Here is a 17,765-nt window from a genome sequence, read left to right on the forward strand (position 1 = left end):
CAGAATGGATATTGTTCTGGTTTCAGAGCAATACCATTCAGCGTCCGGACCAAATTGGTTCTGTGACCCTTCGGGGACAGCAGCAATTTGGATTCCGGACCTAGGGTCTGTTTCCGTGAAGGACAGTGGATCCAGGGATGGTATTGTATGGGTAGTTACGCCTGCGATCACCTTCGTGTCGTGCTATTTTACTCCCAACGAGCCTATCGCTGACTTCCGAAAGAGGGTGAATAAACTCGAAAGAGTCGTTCACAATCTTGAGGGAGAAATCGTGATAGGTGGTGATTTCAATGTGAAATCCATCGATTGGGGGATGGAATGGACCGACACCCGCGGTACTGAGCTCTTGGACATGATGGCAGGTCTCAATCTTGTCATTGTGAATAAGGGAAACACTGCAACTTTCCGCAGGGTGGACACACGTGGGTCAATAATTGACCTCACATTTGCTACTCAACGGATAGCTGCGGTGATCTCGGACTGGGCTGTTTTGGAGGAGTTTACGGCTAGCGATCATCAATACATCTCGTATACGGTACATGATCTACGGGGAAACCCTGCGATTGTGTCCCAGCGATCAATAAAGCGGGTAGGTTGGAGGGTTTCGAAGCTGGATGAGGGTGCTTTACAAAAGGCAGTCTCAGACAGCGCTGAGGCCTTCTCTCCTATGTCTGCTGAGACGCGCGAAGATGTTGAGATGATTGTTGGCCGTACGATGAAGGCTATCGTCTTAGGCTGCGACGCTGCGATGCCTCGACGTTCCGCGAGCTCACGCAGAAAACCAGCTTACTGGTGGACTGATGAGATCGCGCTGCTCAGGGCTGAGTGTTTGCGTCTTTGGAGGCAAGCACTCAGGACGCGAAAGCGTAATACTGGGCAGCAGAAGAACGAAGAGTACAAAGCGGCGAAGAAGCGACTGGTTGTGGCGATCAAGGAAAGCAAAGGGAGATGCTGGAAGGCGGTCTGCGAAGAAGTCGATAATGATCTATGGGGCCTTGTCTACCAGATTGTTACTCGAAAATTCCTGGGTCGCAGTCCAGTATCACCTATGGAACCTGATGCGATGCAGGAAATAGTCAATATCCTGTTTCCGGAACGTGAAGATCGAGACAGTCCAGTTTGGACTATATCCGATGACGACTGTCCACCTTTCTCAGCAGCTAAACTGCGAGTGGTTGTAAAGAATCTCAAAGGAGGAAAGGCCCCGGGCCCCGACGGTATCCCCGTTGAGGTTTATAAGGCCCTCCTCCCTCAGCATGAACAACTGCTTTTGAGTACTTACAACTCCTGCATTTCGGTTGGAGTTTTTCCTGCACGATGGAAGCTGCAAAGGTTAGTCCTGTTGGACAAAGGAAAGGGTCCGCCCTATTCTCCTTCGTCCAACAGGCCACTTTGCATGCTGGACGTAGCTGGAAAAATTCTCGAATCATTAATTCGTAATCGACTGAGAATTGAAGTTGCAGATGCCGGTGGTCTAGCGGAAAACCAACGTGGTTTTCGGTTGGGTCGCAGCACAATCGGTGCTATTTCGGAAGCGCTTTCATTTGCCAGAAGAGCTTGGACGGGAAACCATCGATCCCGTCCAGTATGCATTATGATGACATTCGATGTCAAAAATGCATTCAATTCGGCACGATGGCCGGATATAATGGAAGCGCTTCGGAAATTAGGTCTGTCCGAGTATCTCATTCGGATCATTGACGATTACTTACGTGATCGTTTTTTGATCTATGAGACTACTTTTGGCGAGATGATGAAGAAGCTGAGTGGAGGAGCGGCTCAGGGTTCTGTCTTAGGACCGGAACTCTGGATCATCCTTTACGACGCACTTCTACGTCTAGACCTACCGAGTGAGGTGATACTGGAGGGGTTTGCTGACGATGTGGCAGCACTAATCCTTGCGCGCTCTTACGAGAGTGCGCAGAGATTGGCAAGCCTGGTCGCGACCAAAGTGGACGCTTGGCTAAATGACCATGGTATGGCATTAGCTAAGGCGAAAACTGAGGTTATAGTACTCACAGCCCAGAGGTGGTTTCCAAGTCCTTTCCGTGCTCTCGTCGTGGATCAACACGTCGAGAGTGGAAGTTCTCTGAAATACCTCGGGGTGACGATCGATACGAAACTTACGTTTCGCGATCAGATTGTCGGTGCGGCCAATAAAGCGGCAAAGTTGGTAGCAAACCTTTCTCGGTTGATGCCGAACGTCGGAGGACCGAAGAGCAGCCGTAGACGGGCTCTCATAAGTGTCTCAAACTCGATAATGCTTTACGGAGCAGAAATCTGGTGTGAGTCACTTAAAGTAGAATGCTATCGTCGACGACTGGCATCTGTTCAACGGAGAGGCGCACTGAGGATAGCTTGCGCTTACCGAACGGTTTCAGAAGCAGCCGTGATGGTCATCGCGGGTGTGATTCCGATCGACCTTTTAGGGTTCGAGAGAAGACGCATCTGGGATGCCCGTCGGGCTGGGGAAGAACCATTGGAAAGAGTTAAGGCTCGAGAACGCGAGGAAACCCTGAAACTCTGGCAAGAGCGATGGGAATCTGCGGAAACGGGACGTTGGACATTCAGGCTCATTGAACGAGTCCGTGACTGGATTTCAGGGAAAGAAGGAGAGGTGGATTACTACCTTTCCCAATTTCTCTCCGGTCATGGCCAGTTCAATGAGTACTTGTATCACATGAGGATCCGAACCGATCCTTATTGCCAGTAATGTCCGCAAGTTGTCGACTCTGCCGAGCACACTTTCTTTTCCTGTCAGCGTTGGTCTGAAATACGGCTGCGTTTTCAGGAGGAGAAAGGCGTGCCAAATGCCGCTGACCTGGTAATACCTTGGATGTTGGCGACGGCAGACAATTTTAACACAATGACAACATACGCCCGAACGCTGATAACGGAGAAGAAAAAAGAAGAGCTTGTGTAGAGCCGAAGAAGATGAACAGCGACGGCGACAAGAAGAGGAAGACTAGCACTGCGAAGTAATGCTAACGCGGTCCCGCAGTGCTAGGTCTGAAGAAGGGAGGGGTTGAGGTTTTTAGCCGGTAGGGCCCCCAAGGATACAGTTATTTGCTTAAAACATCATTTAAGTAAATACATCTTTGGGGGAGGAGCCCGGCACACGGAGAACAATAGGCATATGGAGAGCAGCTTATGCCTTTTATATGAATATTGTTTTCTACGGTGCTATGACGCATTTTTCCCTCAATCTCCTTCCTTCCTAAAAAAAAAAAAAAAAAAAAAAATATCCCATAATTCCAAGTAATCATTACCATAACTGCATGAGATGATATTTCATAAACGTACTAGGAACGGTTACCATAAATTTTTCTCCGTTTAGGTTAATAATATTTTCTTATATTATATATTCCGGATTCTATAGAAATTACTTGTCTAGAAGCCCAGATTTCGAAATGAATTTCGCACAAAGAAATCTATGTATCCAAATTCCTATGTCAAGTACCTGTATGGGAATCCAGGAACCCACAGTTTACTATGTAGGTTTCTTAAAGATTGGTTTCTTAACTGGTGAATTTTAGGCTCACAGAAATTTTATTCGATTCGTGACTAACTTTGACATAGAGACATTTTTTTTTTTTTTACAGACTGTCTGGTAAAGTTTTATTATGGTAGTGATTTAAAATGGTAGTGTTTTGTGTTGGTAGAGATTTTAAATTATTGAATTCTAATACGATAGCATTTTGTTTGGTAGAGTTTTATTATGGTAGAGATTTTAAATGGTAGAAATTTAATATGGTAGAGATTTAAAAATGGTAGAGTTTTTAATTGGTAGTCTTTATTATGGTAGATAATTATTGGTAGACTTTTAAATTGGTAGAATTTTAGAATGGTAGATTTTTTTTTGGTACAAATGAAGCTGTGCCGAAAAAATTTTGAAGTACCGTTAAAAAAAAATTTTTCATTTTTGCGGGCAAAATGGGGCGCCCCCTAAAAAAGGTAAAAAAAAAAAAAATTTCTGAATTTTAAATGAATTTGATTAAATTAAATTAGTTTGTCAGTAATTTACATGAAGAAAAATTATATTTTACATGATTATTGGATACAAAGCAAGAAAAACAAATTTTTAATAGTTTTTATCATGAAACAAAAATCATTAACGTTTATCGACTAACACTCGGATTTTGAAAAAGTTTAATAAAAAAATGTGAATAATGCTCAATTATACTTTCAAAAGTGATTTTGGAATGTTTAAAGAACATTTAAAAAATAATTTTTTTTTTATAAAATTTTGGGGGTGCCCCGTTTTGCCTACCCTACGCCGTTTTGCCACCCCTCCCCCCTTCCCCTAATAAATTTGAATAAATACTCATTTCGATTTGATTACGTTATCTTAAAAAACTACGCTATGATAAAAAATTAAACGGCTGCTGGTAATTAACCAGGTTTGGGTCATTACTAATTGCCAATGCTTGGCCGAGCGATGGCAGTCAGACATCGACCAACCTACGGCATTTTTTTTATTAACGGGGACTTTGTATGGGCTCAGAATTCGAGAGACGGAATGATTTCGGTTTAAAGTAAAACCCATATTTAGTCTTGATTTTTTACAATGTAATGGAACTATTTTTATTTTTTACCTTTATTTTCACATCTTTGGACGGCATTTCTCGCTTCTTCTGAACTCGTAACTTCATCCTCTTTAGCAGCAGCCACAGGAAAAGGTTCTGCAATAGGTCGTGGCAAAAAGTGCGCTATTCAATGTGAAATATGTATATATATACATATATACATATATATATATATATATATATATATATATATATATATATATATATATATATATATATATTTGTATAAAAGTGTTGAAAACTATTTTTTTTTTATTTTTAAGTTACAAAAAGAATGTAGTAACTTACCAACACTGGGACTAAAAGTTGGTACACTAGGTTTGAACGGAAAGAGTGTTGGATATAAAAGAGGGTGGTAGGGGTTGCTTGCAGTGTGATAGACGTGAGAGATTCCTGGATAGATCACCGAGGGTACTCTTCTCGCAGCGGAAACCAACGACGACGTACTTCTAGGTGCTCTCTCATGTTGTACCGCTGAAAATGACACTTAAATTTTACTCTTATTCACAAATCACATTTTTATATATATTTTACCAAGTATCGAAATTTTTTTTTTTAAGAAATACTATCATATACAAGTTATATCTTGTAATATTTTTTTCATACTTCTACAATTATTTTAAATTAAATTAATTTCACATAAATAATTAAAAAAGTAGATAAAAAAAAAATTTTATAATTTTCTTTTAAATTAATTTTATTATTAAATTTACATATATTGGTTCAATAAAAATCAATAAATCTTAAGCTCAATAAAAATAAAAAAAAAAAAATAATATCTTACATTAAGTAATAGAATCCCTAGTGCCCCTACTATACCATTAATTGATATCTCGAATACAATCAAGTGTTTAGATTATCACCCTTACAGACCAAGTGGAGAGACTGAGGATATTTACAAAACGCTGTGAACGTCAGCATGTTCGTGACACTCTATCGAGTGAGTTTGAAATCATCTATGACTCAAGTTTCATGTAGGAAGTTTTGTTGGTCCCTTTTCTATTATACATATATTTTTTTTTTGCTAAGTGCTCTACGCTTTGGCCCGTTCATTTAATTGTAATGCATTGAATGTATACATAATATCATCCATTTGTATGCTACGAAAATTGTAAACAGACCTTTTTAATAGTATCATAGTTCTATTGTAATATGAGTGAATATATGTATAATAGAAAATTATATTTTTAGCTTGATGAGTAATATAACCCTTGAATTTTCAGTGATAGAGATAAGCAAAAATTTTGTAAAACTCAGATATAAAAGTTTAAATCTTTTATCTATTCCAATAAAAGAGGGCATAGTTTAAATTTATTTGACAATAAAAGGAAAATTATCTAATACTCTAAAAAAAAAAAGTAGTTAGACTAAACAGCATGTCTCGCGGGCGCATTTACAACTCTGCCATAAACGACCCTACAAAAAATTAAACTCTAGACAGTCAAAGTTTGCCGTAACACGTCTACTTAAAAAATGTGTTTCAAACTTTCTCAGAACACTACCGAGTTAAATAACTCTATAATAATATAATTACTACCAAACCGGGAAAAATGAATCATATGTGGGGCATATATGAAGCATCTAAAGTCATATACCTGATTCATTTTTCACGGGAAGAATAAACAGTGCCATTCAAAATCTCTACCATCTGAAATTTTCTATTTTATCAACTATACTGAAATGTCTATGATATAGGTTTTAAATGGTAGTGTCTATTCTCGGTCGAGATTTCATTGTGATAGACTTTTTTCTATGCAAGAAAAGGGTTAAAAGTGGCAGATATTTTAATGGAGCGAGAATTTTTTCGGTAGATATATTGCAGCAGACTTTGACTGGGCACACGAAGAAATTATTTTCGTTAGAAATGCTATGGTGTCGTAGTAAAGGCGGATTATGTTGGCCACCGAACGGAGATTAAAATACACACATGCAAAACCTACTATGATCATAGGAACATTCACAATGATTACAGTAATTTGTATTATAATCATTGACAATTTTACTACGACCATAATATTAGGTGGCGAACAGTCTGGCTTTGCTATGACACAATAGTATTTCAAACAAAAATAATTTCTCCTGATATTTCATTTTTGATAGGGCTGCACGGAAAAAAATGATGTTCAAAATTTTAATAGTTTGTAGTTTATTTTTGACTTAAAATTAGTATATTCGATACTAATATCAAACCAGGATCATTATATATATTACAAAATGGCTATTATTTATATTAAAATTTGATACACATAGAAGAGCAAAATTTGTAATTTCGTATATTAAAATTATTATGAAAAAGAATCGATAAATTGGTATATACAGTTATTACTATTCAAATAAACATAGAAAAATTTAAAAAATAAGGAACCGAAAAATTAGTAAACGTACATATTAATATATAAAGATCTAGTATACTAATTTTTCATTTTATTATTTACCACTTATTCGATATATGTATATAATAAATTAATTTATAATAACGAATAAATAACATTTTATATTAATTATTAGTCAATGGGATAGAATTTATAAAATAAGAGTTAAAAATTTCCGGTATTTTTATGAGCAAAAAATCAGTATCTAGTATACTAATTTTTCATTTTATTATTTACCACTTATTCGATTTATTTATATTGTAAACTAATTTATAATGATGAATAAATGATATTTTAAGCTAATAATTGATCAGTGATATCGAATTTATAAAATAAAAGTTAGTAACTTTTGCAATTTTTCGGCTGGAAAAATCAGTATCTAAGATAGCAATTCTTAATTTCACCAATCATTACTTTTTAATAGATTATGCCATAAATTAATTAACTTTCACTAATAAGTCACGTATTATACCTAAAAGTAATAATATTTACTTACCTTTTGAAATAATTGATAGTAGTTTTTAGGAATCTACAAAAATTAGTAAACTACTTTGCATTAACTACATAATAGTACCAATTATTGATAACAGATTCCACTTTTTACTATTATTTATTAATTTTTAATATTCTGTTTTTTCCGTGTGCTTATGACAAAGCACGGAAAAAACAAAATATTAAAAATTCATATAAAGTAGTAAAAAGTGGAATTTATTATCATTAATTAGTGTTTTTATAAATTTTTTCGCAAATTAGTTTGCTCATTTTTGTAAACGTACAATTACTTCTATCCAATATTTAAAATAATAAATAAATATTATTGCTTTTAAATAAAAATTTATAACTTAGTTTAAAAGTAAATTAGTTTATAATATTCATCATTCAAATAAGCAATACCCCAGGTAGGAATCGCCAAGGCTGACGATAGGCCGAGCATTGGCCCTGTTGTCACTTGCCAAGCTTCGGCAGCTAACCATTGGCCCAAGCCTCGGCCAGGGCTTGGCCCAATGGTTTGATTACGTTAAGCCAAGTCTTGGCAGCTAACCATTGGCCCAAGTCTAGGCCGAGGCTTGGTCCAATGGTTTCATTAAATTAAGCCGAGCCTTGGGTAGTGACCATTGGCCCGAGCCTCGGCCAGGGCCAGGCCCGATAGTTTAATTTTTGTTAAATCGAGCCTTGGCCGCTGACCATTGGCCCGAGGATCGGCCAAGGCTAGGTCCGATAGTTTAATTTTTGTCAAGCTGAGCCTTGGCAGCTGACCATTGGCCAATGCCTCAGCCTGGGTTAAATTTTTATTTAATATTAAAATTATCAACTTTGCATGTATCTATATACATATATGTATACAGAGAAGACCAGGGCATAACGGTCTACCGAGTATACTATTAATATCAAGAGTTGAAATTTTTTAAAAAGTAAAATTATTTGATATACAATAATTTTCATTTAATTAGTTATTGCTATGCACAAAACTTTAGTTAACATGAAATTTTTATTTTTGGCGGGCAAAATGGGGTATCCTTTAAAAAAGTTGAAAAAAAAAATTCTGAAAGTTGATCAAATTTCACTAAATTCAAATTTTTTATATGTAATATACATAAAGAAAAATTACATTTCACATCATTGGTGGATACGAAGGCAAAAAAAAATTTTTTTTTGTGGGGCAGAGAGGCCCCTCTCCAAAAAATGATAATTTTTTTTTTTATTAAATTGTTTTCAACATTAAGAATATATTTCTTTCTCTTGACAATTATTTTTGGTTTTATAATACTCAAAAAAAATTTTTTTAGGTGTAATAAATCGTTTCCCCTCGATTAGCTTAATTACTATTTGTTATTTAATAAAAAATAACAATTCGATATTTTTTATTTGTCATTATCGTGAACCCAAAAAACGTGTTTTTTGATTTTTTAGATTACAGATTATTTTGCATTAAATTATTCATTTATATCAAATCATAAAATTACAAATTGATAAAAATATGTCATTACTCATCAGACAATTTTAAGTTCATTAAATAAAACTACATTTCACCTCATCTTTACGATCTAATATTTCTGAATTAAATTGTATTTAAATAATTAACAAGCAAAAAAATCATGATTATCTGGACATCAGATTTAGCACAGTGGATAGCGTCCCGGCCTAGTAATCAGAAGGATCTCAGTTCGAACCCCGATAGCCCCCAAATAATTTTATTCGTTATTTCCCATTAATTTAGTAATTAGTTAATTACAATTCAATGTAATGTCGATAAAAGTGTGATCAAACTTTTTTTTAATTATATTTATTAATTTAAATAATAACATTTTAGATCGAGCATTGGGTGAGCCTTAGATTTTTTGCTTCCCGAGGTTTGGCCGAGGCTTGATTTTTTGTTTCCCAAGCCTTGGCCAAGGCTCAATTTTTCGTTTCCCAAGACTCGGCCGAGGCTTGATATTTTGTTTCCCAAGGCTTGGGACATGGCTATCATCCAAGGCTTGGACCAATCCTTGGCCCAATGCTCAGCTAAGGCACGTGCCAAGCCTTGCATAATCCTAGTGACGCTTGGCCAAGGCTTGGTCCAAACCTTGCCCAGTTGTTCTTTCCTACCTGGGACTTAGCGAAATTAAAAATTGGTATCCCCCAAAGACTGGTTTTTTTACTGTAGGAGTTGTAAAAATTTCCATTTGTAAATTCTATTCCATATTAACCATAAATTCTATTCTATTGACTAATAATTAATATTAGCGAAAACTAGTTTATTACACTGTAAAAAAATTCGCGGAGTGAGTGCGGATTAAATCCGGAGTAAATGCGGAGTGAATGAATTTTTAATTATTCACTCTCCTCGGAGTGAAATTCACTTCGCAAGGGAGTTTTCGCGGAGTAGATAATATTTTATTAATTTAATCCCTCTGGAGTGAAATTCACTCCAGAGCGGAGTTTTGAAAATATTATTAATAAAATATAACTCCACGTAATAAAATCGAAGTAAAAATTCGCGTATTACATTATTGATCAGCTGATATGCACACACATAAGCACATACATATTTAGGCACACACGCGCACTCGCACACACACGCACACATTTGCACACTCACACACATTTGCACACACGCACACATTTGCACACACGCATAAATTTTCACACATACACACATCTGCACACACGCAAAAATTTGCACACTCGCACACATTTGCGCACACGCACACATCTGCACACACGCACACATTTTCACACACGCAAAAATTTGCACACTCACACACATTTGCACACACGCACACATTTGCACACACGCCTAAATTTTCACACATGCACACATTTGCACACACGCACAAATTTTCACACACGCACACATTTGCACACACGCACATATTTGCACACACGAACACATTTGCACACACGCACACAAACACCTGCACACACACACATGCTCGCAAACACACACTCGCACACACACTTTGTTTAGCAGTTTAATATAAATTAATATAAATTTATTTAAGTATTAAAACTCCGGACCGGGGTGAATTGGAAGTGAAATTAAATCCGCGTCACTCCGAGATCACTCCGCTAAAAAAAACTCCCAATTCACTCCGGATGCGAAGTGATTTTTTTTAAAACTCCGGAACTCCGAGTGGCGGAGTGAATACGGAGTGAATTCGGATTTAATTTCAATCCGAATTCACTCCGGATTTACTCCGGATTTTTTACAGTGTATATACACCAATCAAACAAGTAATATTGATTTAAATACATAACAAATTATAAATTTTGCTTTCTCATATATTTGAATTTCTATATAAATATTATTTACTATTAATAATTTACGGTCCTGGTTCAAAATTAATTTATAAATATTAGTTTTAAGTAAAAAAAATACTATAAACTAATAAGATTGCAAGCATCATTTTTTTCTGTGCTGTAAATACGCCTGCAAAATATCTTTGTATTTGGTTTTTTATAAACTTTTTAGACAAATTCTAATTAAACTAAATTTAAACTCTAAATTAATTTAATCACCTTTAAAATGGAACATACCATCTCGTTTCATGTTTACTTCAAGACACTTGGCAAATCTACAAGCTTGGCATTGATTTCTTCTTGATACGTCAACTATGCATTGACCATTTTCTTTGCAAACATAATCTAAATTTCTGCAATACAATAGTAAATATTTTCATTATAATATACATTTATCCAAAAAATTAAAGGAACAAGGAAATTTTATAAATTTTTTAGTGATTTTTGGAAGGCTGTATTTGCGATGATAGAACTCTTATTATTAATATTAAGGGCTCAAATTTTCAAAATAATTTTTTTCTGTCATCCCAAATAACATTTTCGGTACTCTCTAAACATTAATTAGTGATTTTTCACTAATTCCAAGTGAATATTCACTTTTTGTCAATGCTACAATCGTACCACGCAGAATTAGTGACTATTCACTAAATGAATATGTGAATATTAGAATTCACTGATTTGATAAGTGAATATTTGAATTCATTGATTTGTAGCAGGGAAAAATGAGTTATTTGATCAGCCAAAATCGCGATTTTTCGCTGATGGTCATTTACTTTACCCGCAACCCCAAACGAGCAATTTAATGAGTTTTTCGACTTGTCGCCGGGCGCGCTGATTGAAAATACTCTTACGCTAGGCCCAATCATAAATTAGTAGAGGAGTGGTTTTTTGATAACAACCGAAGACACTCGAGCGAAATTATTAAAAACGTAAGACATCAGCAGATAAGACACAGAACCGGCAGGGCCGGGTAGCCATCAAGACGTACAAAGGCAGAACCGGCAGGGCCAGGTAACCATCAAGACCTACATACACAACCGTACAGACCACCCGAGGATTGAGACGCTGAATTAACGCAGTAGAGTTCAAGTAAATTTGGAACTTTGACGAACGAGACGGAGAGCCGAAGGAACCTGACGAGACGAACCACCAGACGGAGACAAAGCCACCGGAAAACATCAAAAATAAAATCAGGTATTAATGAAATTAATTGTTCTAGGCCCAAGCCAGAATATTAATTTAATTCACGTAAATACTTAGTCGTTCGTCGGGATAATCCGCGTCTAGGCCCGTAATAGATTAATTAGTGTAAATTTTGTTAAAATTAATTTAAGCCAGACGTTTGTCTAACCAGATCCAGGCCCTTCAGCCGGATCCAGCGCGTCGTTCACAATTCCAGGCCATTGCCGGAATTATTGCGTCGTAGAAAATTCTAGGCCTATTGTGTGACAACACAAGCCAGAAATTTCGTGGTCGAGTCCGCGTTAAATAAAAGTAATTAATTAAAATAAATAAATAAAATTAATTTAATTAATGAAATAAAATTAATCGATATAAATAAATTGAAATTTATAAAGAGACCGTTAAATAACTAAATAAGACAAAGTTAACAGACGCGAAAAGTCTGAGATAAAATTTAATTAATCAATAATTAAAATTATTAAATAATAGTAAATAATAAATTAAAGTTAATAACAATAAAAGAAAATTAAGTGTCTGAACAGAACAGAAAAGAATCAAGGAAAGTCAAAAGTATAGTCAGTAACGCATACTTTGAAGAATCGAGTGAGAATCGGGTAAACGTGGTATTGGGATTTCTGACGTAAATTTATTGTGGTTACAGATAACTACTAAAATGAAATTTAATCAAAGTAATAGTGAGACAGTTAATTAAAAATTAATTAATTAATAAAAGTATCTTTAAACTAAATTTTAATTAATTAATTTTATTGTTGGTGAAGGACGGTTAATTGGTTGTATATTAATTGATTATTAATCTTAAACGGTGAATTGAATTGAAGGATTTTAATATTGGTAAAAGGAAAATTGTTAAAAGAATGTGTGAGTTAAAAGTGAAAATAGTGTTAGTGATATTAAAATTGTTAGTGTTAAAATCACGTAGAGGGTCAAGGTGATCGCGTGAATTTGTTGTAAAGGTTTTATATCGCGTAGAGGGTCCAGGGGACCGCGTGAGGGATTAAGTTAAGGTTTAGTTAAGTCGCGTGTGTGGGTATAATAAGTCCAGGGGACTCAGTGTGAGTGTGTGTGATGCCAAAGGTAGTTGGCTTAAGTAAAGTTTAGGAAATCGTCAAAGGTAGTTGACGAGAATAAGTTTTAAAAACGTCGAAGGTAGTTGACCTTAGTTAATAAGGTTTAACAAGGATTATAAAATAAAAAGGTTTATGAGGTCATATAAATAAAGGTTTAAATTGTGATTTTAAATAAAGTGTTGATAATTAAAAATTATCCTTTCTCTTCCTTCTCTTACAAATTAATTAATTTACACCGACCCTGGTGATCTAAGATCCGGCTCTGGGAGGCCGTTATTACTTCCAGTGGTGCCCTCAAAAAGGACGACCAGAGTAGCAGCATAGCCCTGTTATAGATTCGATAAGTGAATATAAGAATCCACTGATTTGATAAGTGAATGTCAAGTATCAAAGTAGAGAAATCAAACCACTAATTCAGTAAGTTAAATTCACTGAACATAAAGTAATATGACTATTGCACTGATTTAAGTAGTGTAAAGTACTATTTGGATTAGTAAAACTAACTCGTTAAATTAGTACGATGGCAAAAAAATGTTAGTGATAAAAATATAATAAAAAAACTATGTTATTCGAAAGACCGAATCGTATTGAATCTGGCAAATATTTACTATCTGTCATAAAGTAATATAAGATATACTATATTACTACCAAAAACGGCACTTATTACTCTGTCAAATGACAGAGTACTTGTGTCAGAATTGCTTCCAATTCGCAATATAACACTTCTAAAATAAGTTTCTTACCAGGGACACTACAAGTGATACACTCTATATGATTCTTTTCTCTCCAAAAGTTATTCTTATGGTTTCAAAACGATTCATTTTCATTCGCACTTAAAAAATGATGTCGATTAAGTCGATTCAAAAGTATTTAAAATGATTAAAAATTTTATTTAACTTCCCGCTAAGAAAATTGTAAATTTTCAAAAATTCGGGAAGTTATTGTTTTCACCCCGATTTTCGAAAATCGAGTTTTCATCAGATGTCGGCGTTTTGAGGTCCTAGGAAGCTATTCTGTGTGTGTGTGTGTGTGTGTAAACTCTTTGTAACTTTTTAACTAATGAACCGATTTAGATGGTTAAGGTGGCAATCGAAAGAGCTTGATGGCCGTCAACTTTCCTAATAATTTCAGATCATTTGATCAAGTAGACTCGAAAATATCGGCGAATTAAGAAAAAAAAATTTTTTTTTTTAGTTTTTCAGTGATTACTCAAAAACGACTTGAACTATCGACTTTAAAATCTAATCAGCTCTAGAATTTGATTAAATGCGTCGATTGCCGCCTTAACCATCTCAATCGGTTAATTTGTTCGAGAGATATCTTTGGAGAAAGAAATGGTGAAAAACGGGTTTTTCCAAATATCTCCGAAACGGCTGAACAAATCGATTTCTTATTAGTATCAGCTTTAGAATTCGAGAAAACGCGCCGATTGCTACCTCAAACGTCAAAATCGGTTCATTAGTTCAAAAGATATCGGCGCTGAAAAGTTAAAAAAATACCATAAAATGTTATTTTTTCCGGATAAATCAAAATATCGTGTATTAAAATGTGTCTAAAATCATACCAACTCTTCGTCTTTATAGGCTTGAAAAGCTCATAAAAAATAATCGCAGGTAATAGCATTTTCGAGCTCGAAAATATATTTAGAGTAATGTCTTCAAGCTCCTCGAGCTCGAAAACAGCGGGAAGTTTTGGGGCTGGCCCGCAGGGTTAACCGACGCGCATATTTTTTAAAATGTTTTGAATCGATTTGAATTGTTTCTTTTAATCAGGGGTGACATCAATATTAATAGTAGAATTTGACTAGTGAAATAGTGAAAATCATTAATTTGCTAGCGAAAATTATAGATCTAAATTTATTAGTGAAGATTCACTAATTTATTGTTGAAATACACTGATTATGAAGTGAGTACTGCTTCACTAACGTAATTAATGAAATTTTCACTAATTCATGTTTAGAGAGTGGACTATTTGATCTGATTTGATCTTTTACAAAAATTTTAAGCTGATTTCGACCAGTTATTTTAAAAAACAATTGCGTTACAGGCAGACCAAACTAGATTAATTCTTGGACTTTACAAAATTTTAGTTTTATGAAAATTGACAAGGACAAAACTAGATTAAATCATGGACTTATAAAATTTTTATTCATAGGCAATATTTATAAAAAAAATATTAAGTTACAGAATTGATTATGTTTTATTTACTATTTATTCAGTATCTTTTGTTTAAAAATGTCGGCAGTTAATGAAAATTTGACAGCTTAATTTTTAGTTGTCTTGACTGAATATTTATAGCACTGAATAAAAGTGATGAAACAACTCTTAAAATGTCAAGAAATTTTTCTTATTTACTGGATAATTACAAAATGGCATTATAAAACATCGAAATTCTTGTGCCACGGAGAAAAATGTTGGCTCGAAATCTACCAATTTTTACAATGCTGTCGACCAAACTTGAAACAGAAAGTAAAGCATCCAACAAATTACTATACTCTTATAAAAAATTATTATGCTGCATCAAAATTATTATAAGGTATGAAAGTAATTAATATTAAAGCTTATCAATAAGTTTCTCGCGTTTATTAAGTTTTGTGATGCAGCATACTAATTTTTTTTAAGAGCACAATAATTTTTTGGATGCTTCACTTCCTGTTTCGAGTTTGGTTTACAGCATTGTAAAAATTGGTAGGTTTCGAGCCAACATTTTTCTCCGTGTGATATCTTATTACAGAAGCGCATTAGCATGTTTCAAATACCACGAAAATCAAATTAAATTTATAAATCTAGATTATTATTATTTATATTTATAAAAATTCCTGTTTTTGTCCTTAAAAACAATTAAACACAGACCAATAATTATAATAAAAGAGTCTATTTTTAGTCTAAACCCGATTTAAAACAGACTAAATATCATACGAAATTAAGTCTGATATTGGCCTGGATAATGACTAGTACGGACAAAAACAGATTAAATTCCTATTTAAAATAAAAACGATTTATAAACTTGAATTAAAGAAAAAATATTTAAATTTATTATTTATTTAAAACAGATCTAATTTTTTGACCCGGGCAGTTTTTTAAACCGAGTTTATTTTTAATCCGGGTTTAATTATCATTGCTGGTATATCTATATAAGGTAAAAGCACCAATTATTGACACTATAAGAGACAAGATTGTAATTCCATTTTTTTAAACATATTAACGATTAATATTATTAAATTTTAATTTTAACATTGTCTCATTTAGTCTTTTAATCAAACAAATTCATATTTTTTTGTAATAATAAATTACATTTACTAATTAATTTAAAGCGATAAAATAAGTTACCCGGATACACCAATTATTGACAGTTTAAAAACCCGACTGATCAAACTATTGATATGCTGTTGCTTCAATTATTGACACCCTTAATGCACATGCATCACTGATCTGTTGAACTTTATATTTACTTTTTGAAAATGAGGTTAATTTTTAATTTAATTAAATAAATATTTGTTTTCTAATATTTTTCAATCACCTTTATTTTAAATACGAAACTAATAAAAATATTTTTTAATTAAATAAAAATCAATTAATCATTTTTTTAAGAACAATTTAATATTATACATATGACAGCGTGGGTTCTCGAATATTATGGTTTAAGTATTTAATGGATTTATGTTTGAAAAAAAGATGTTATGGCGCTGTCTACTGACCTGTCAATATGAGATACAACTTCAATATTATGTACTAATTATTGACATCCACTATTTTAAAATTAAAAAGCATATCATTTACTGTAAATATATGATATTGTTAATTTTTTATATTTTATTTACTTAAAAAAAAAAGTTGATGTGATTAGATGGAAAAAATCGGTCTGTCAGTTGACCCTGCGGGCCAGCCCCAAAACTTCCCGCTGTTTTCGAGCTCAAGAACCTCGAAAACATTATTGTGAATACATTTTTGAGCTCTTCGAGCTCGAAAATACGTTTGTACGCTGTTGTTTTCGAAAAAAAACGTTTTTCACCATTTTTTCTCCAACGATATCTCTCAAACGAATAAACCGATTGAGACGGTTGAGGTGGCAATCGACGCGTTTCATCAAGTTCTAAAGCTGATCAAATTCTGAATTCGATTTATCGAGTCGTTTTTGAGATATTTCAGAAAAAATAAAAAATTTTTTTTTTTTAACTTCCCGCTGAGAAAATCGTCGATTTTCAAAAAATTCGGGAAGTTATTGGTTTCACCCCGATTTTCAAAAACCGGGTTTTTATCATATGTCGACATTTGAAGGTGCTAGGATGCTCTTCTGACATTTTCAGAGCGATGTCTGTATGTATGTATGTATTTGTATGTGTGTGTGTGTGTGTGTGTGTGTGTGTGTGTGTGTGTGTGTGTGTGTGTGTGTGTGTGTGGATGGAAACCTCTCATATCTTTTTGATGAATGAACCGATTTAGATGGTTCTTGCGGCATTCGAAAGATATTTTCCGAACTTAGATTTTCAAAAAAATTTTAGACCATTTAGTCAAATAAACTCTGAGATATTTAAGAAATACGAAAAAAAAAAAAATTTTTCTTTTCGTTTTTTTTGGATATTGTGAAAACTGTTGGATCGATCAATTCCAAAATCTAATCAGCTCTAGCCACCAAGAACGTCTCAATCAGATAATCCGTTCAAAAGATATCGTCGACGAAAGAAACAGTAGGAAACGGCTTTTTGCAAATATCGTCGAAACGACAAAACCAATCATTCCCAAAATTTTATCAGC

The 17,765-nt window shown here is 34.1% G+C and overlaps 1 protein-coding gene across 7 annotated transcripts in view; it reads right to left on the minus strand.

Moving 5' to 3' along the window:
- The window catches only part of LOC130663729 (protein dissatisfaction-like), a 69,710-nt gene that overhangs the window by 23,200 nt on the left and 28,745 nt on the right, over nucleotides 1-17,765 (minus strand). For 5 of the 7 annotated variants that reach the window (XM_057463144.1, XM_057463145.1, XM_057463147.1 and 2 more), the window contains exons 3-5: nucleotides 10,961-11,094; nucleotides 4,875-5,060; nucleotides 4,596-4,709 (exon numbers count right to left, since the gene is read on the minus strand). In XM_057463144.1, coding sequence (XP_057319127.1) covers nucleotides 4,596-4,709; nucleotides 4,875-5,060; nucleotides 10,961-11,094 — 434 coding nt within the window. The remainder of the gene's footprint in view (nucleotides 1-4,595; nucleotides 4,710-4,874; nucleotides 5,061-10,960; nucleotides 11,095-17,765) is intronic. The other 2 variants (XM_057463148.1, XM_057463149.1) reach the window with 2 other exon arrangements.

This window comes from Microplitis mediator, chromosome 2, assembly GCF_029852145.1.
Source record: "Microplitis mediator isolate UGA2020A chromosome 2, iyMicMedi2.1, whole genome shotgun sequence".
In the NCBI taxonomy this organism is placed as follows: Eukaryota; Metazoa; Arthropoda; class Insecta; order Hymenoptera; family Braconidae; genus Microplitis; species Microplitis mediator.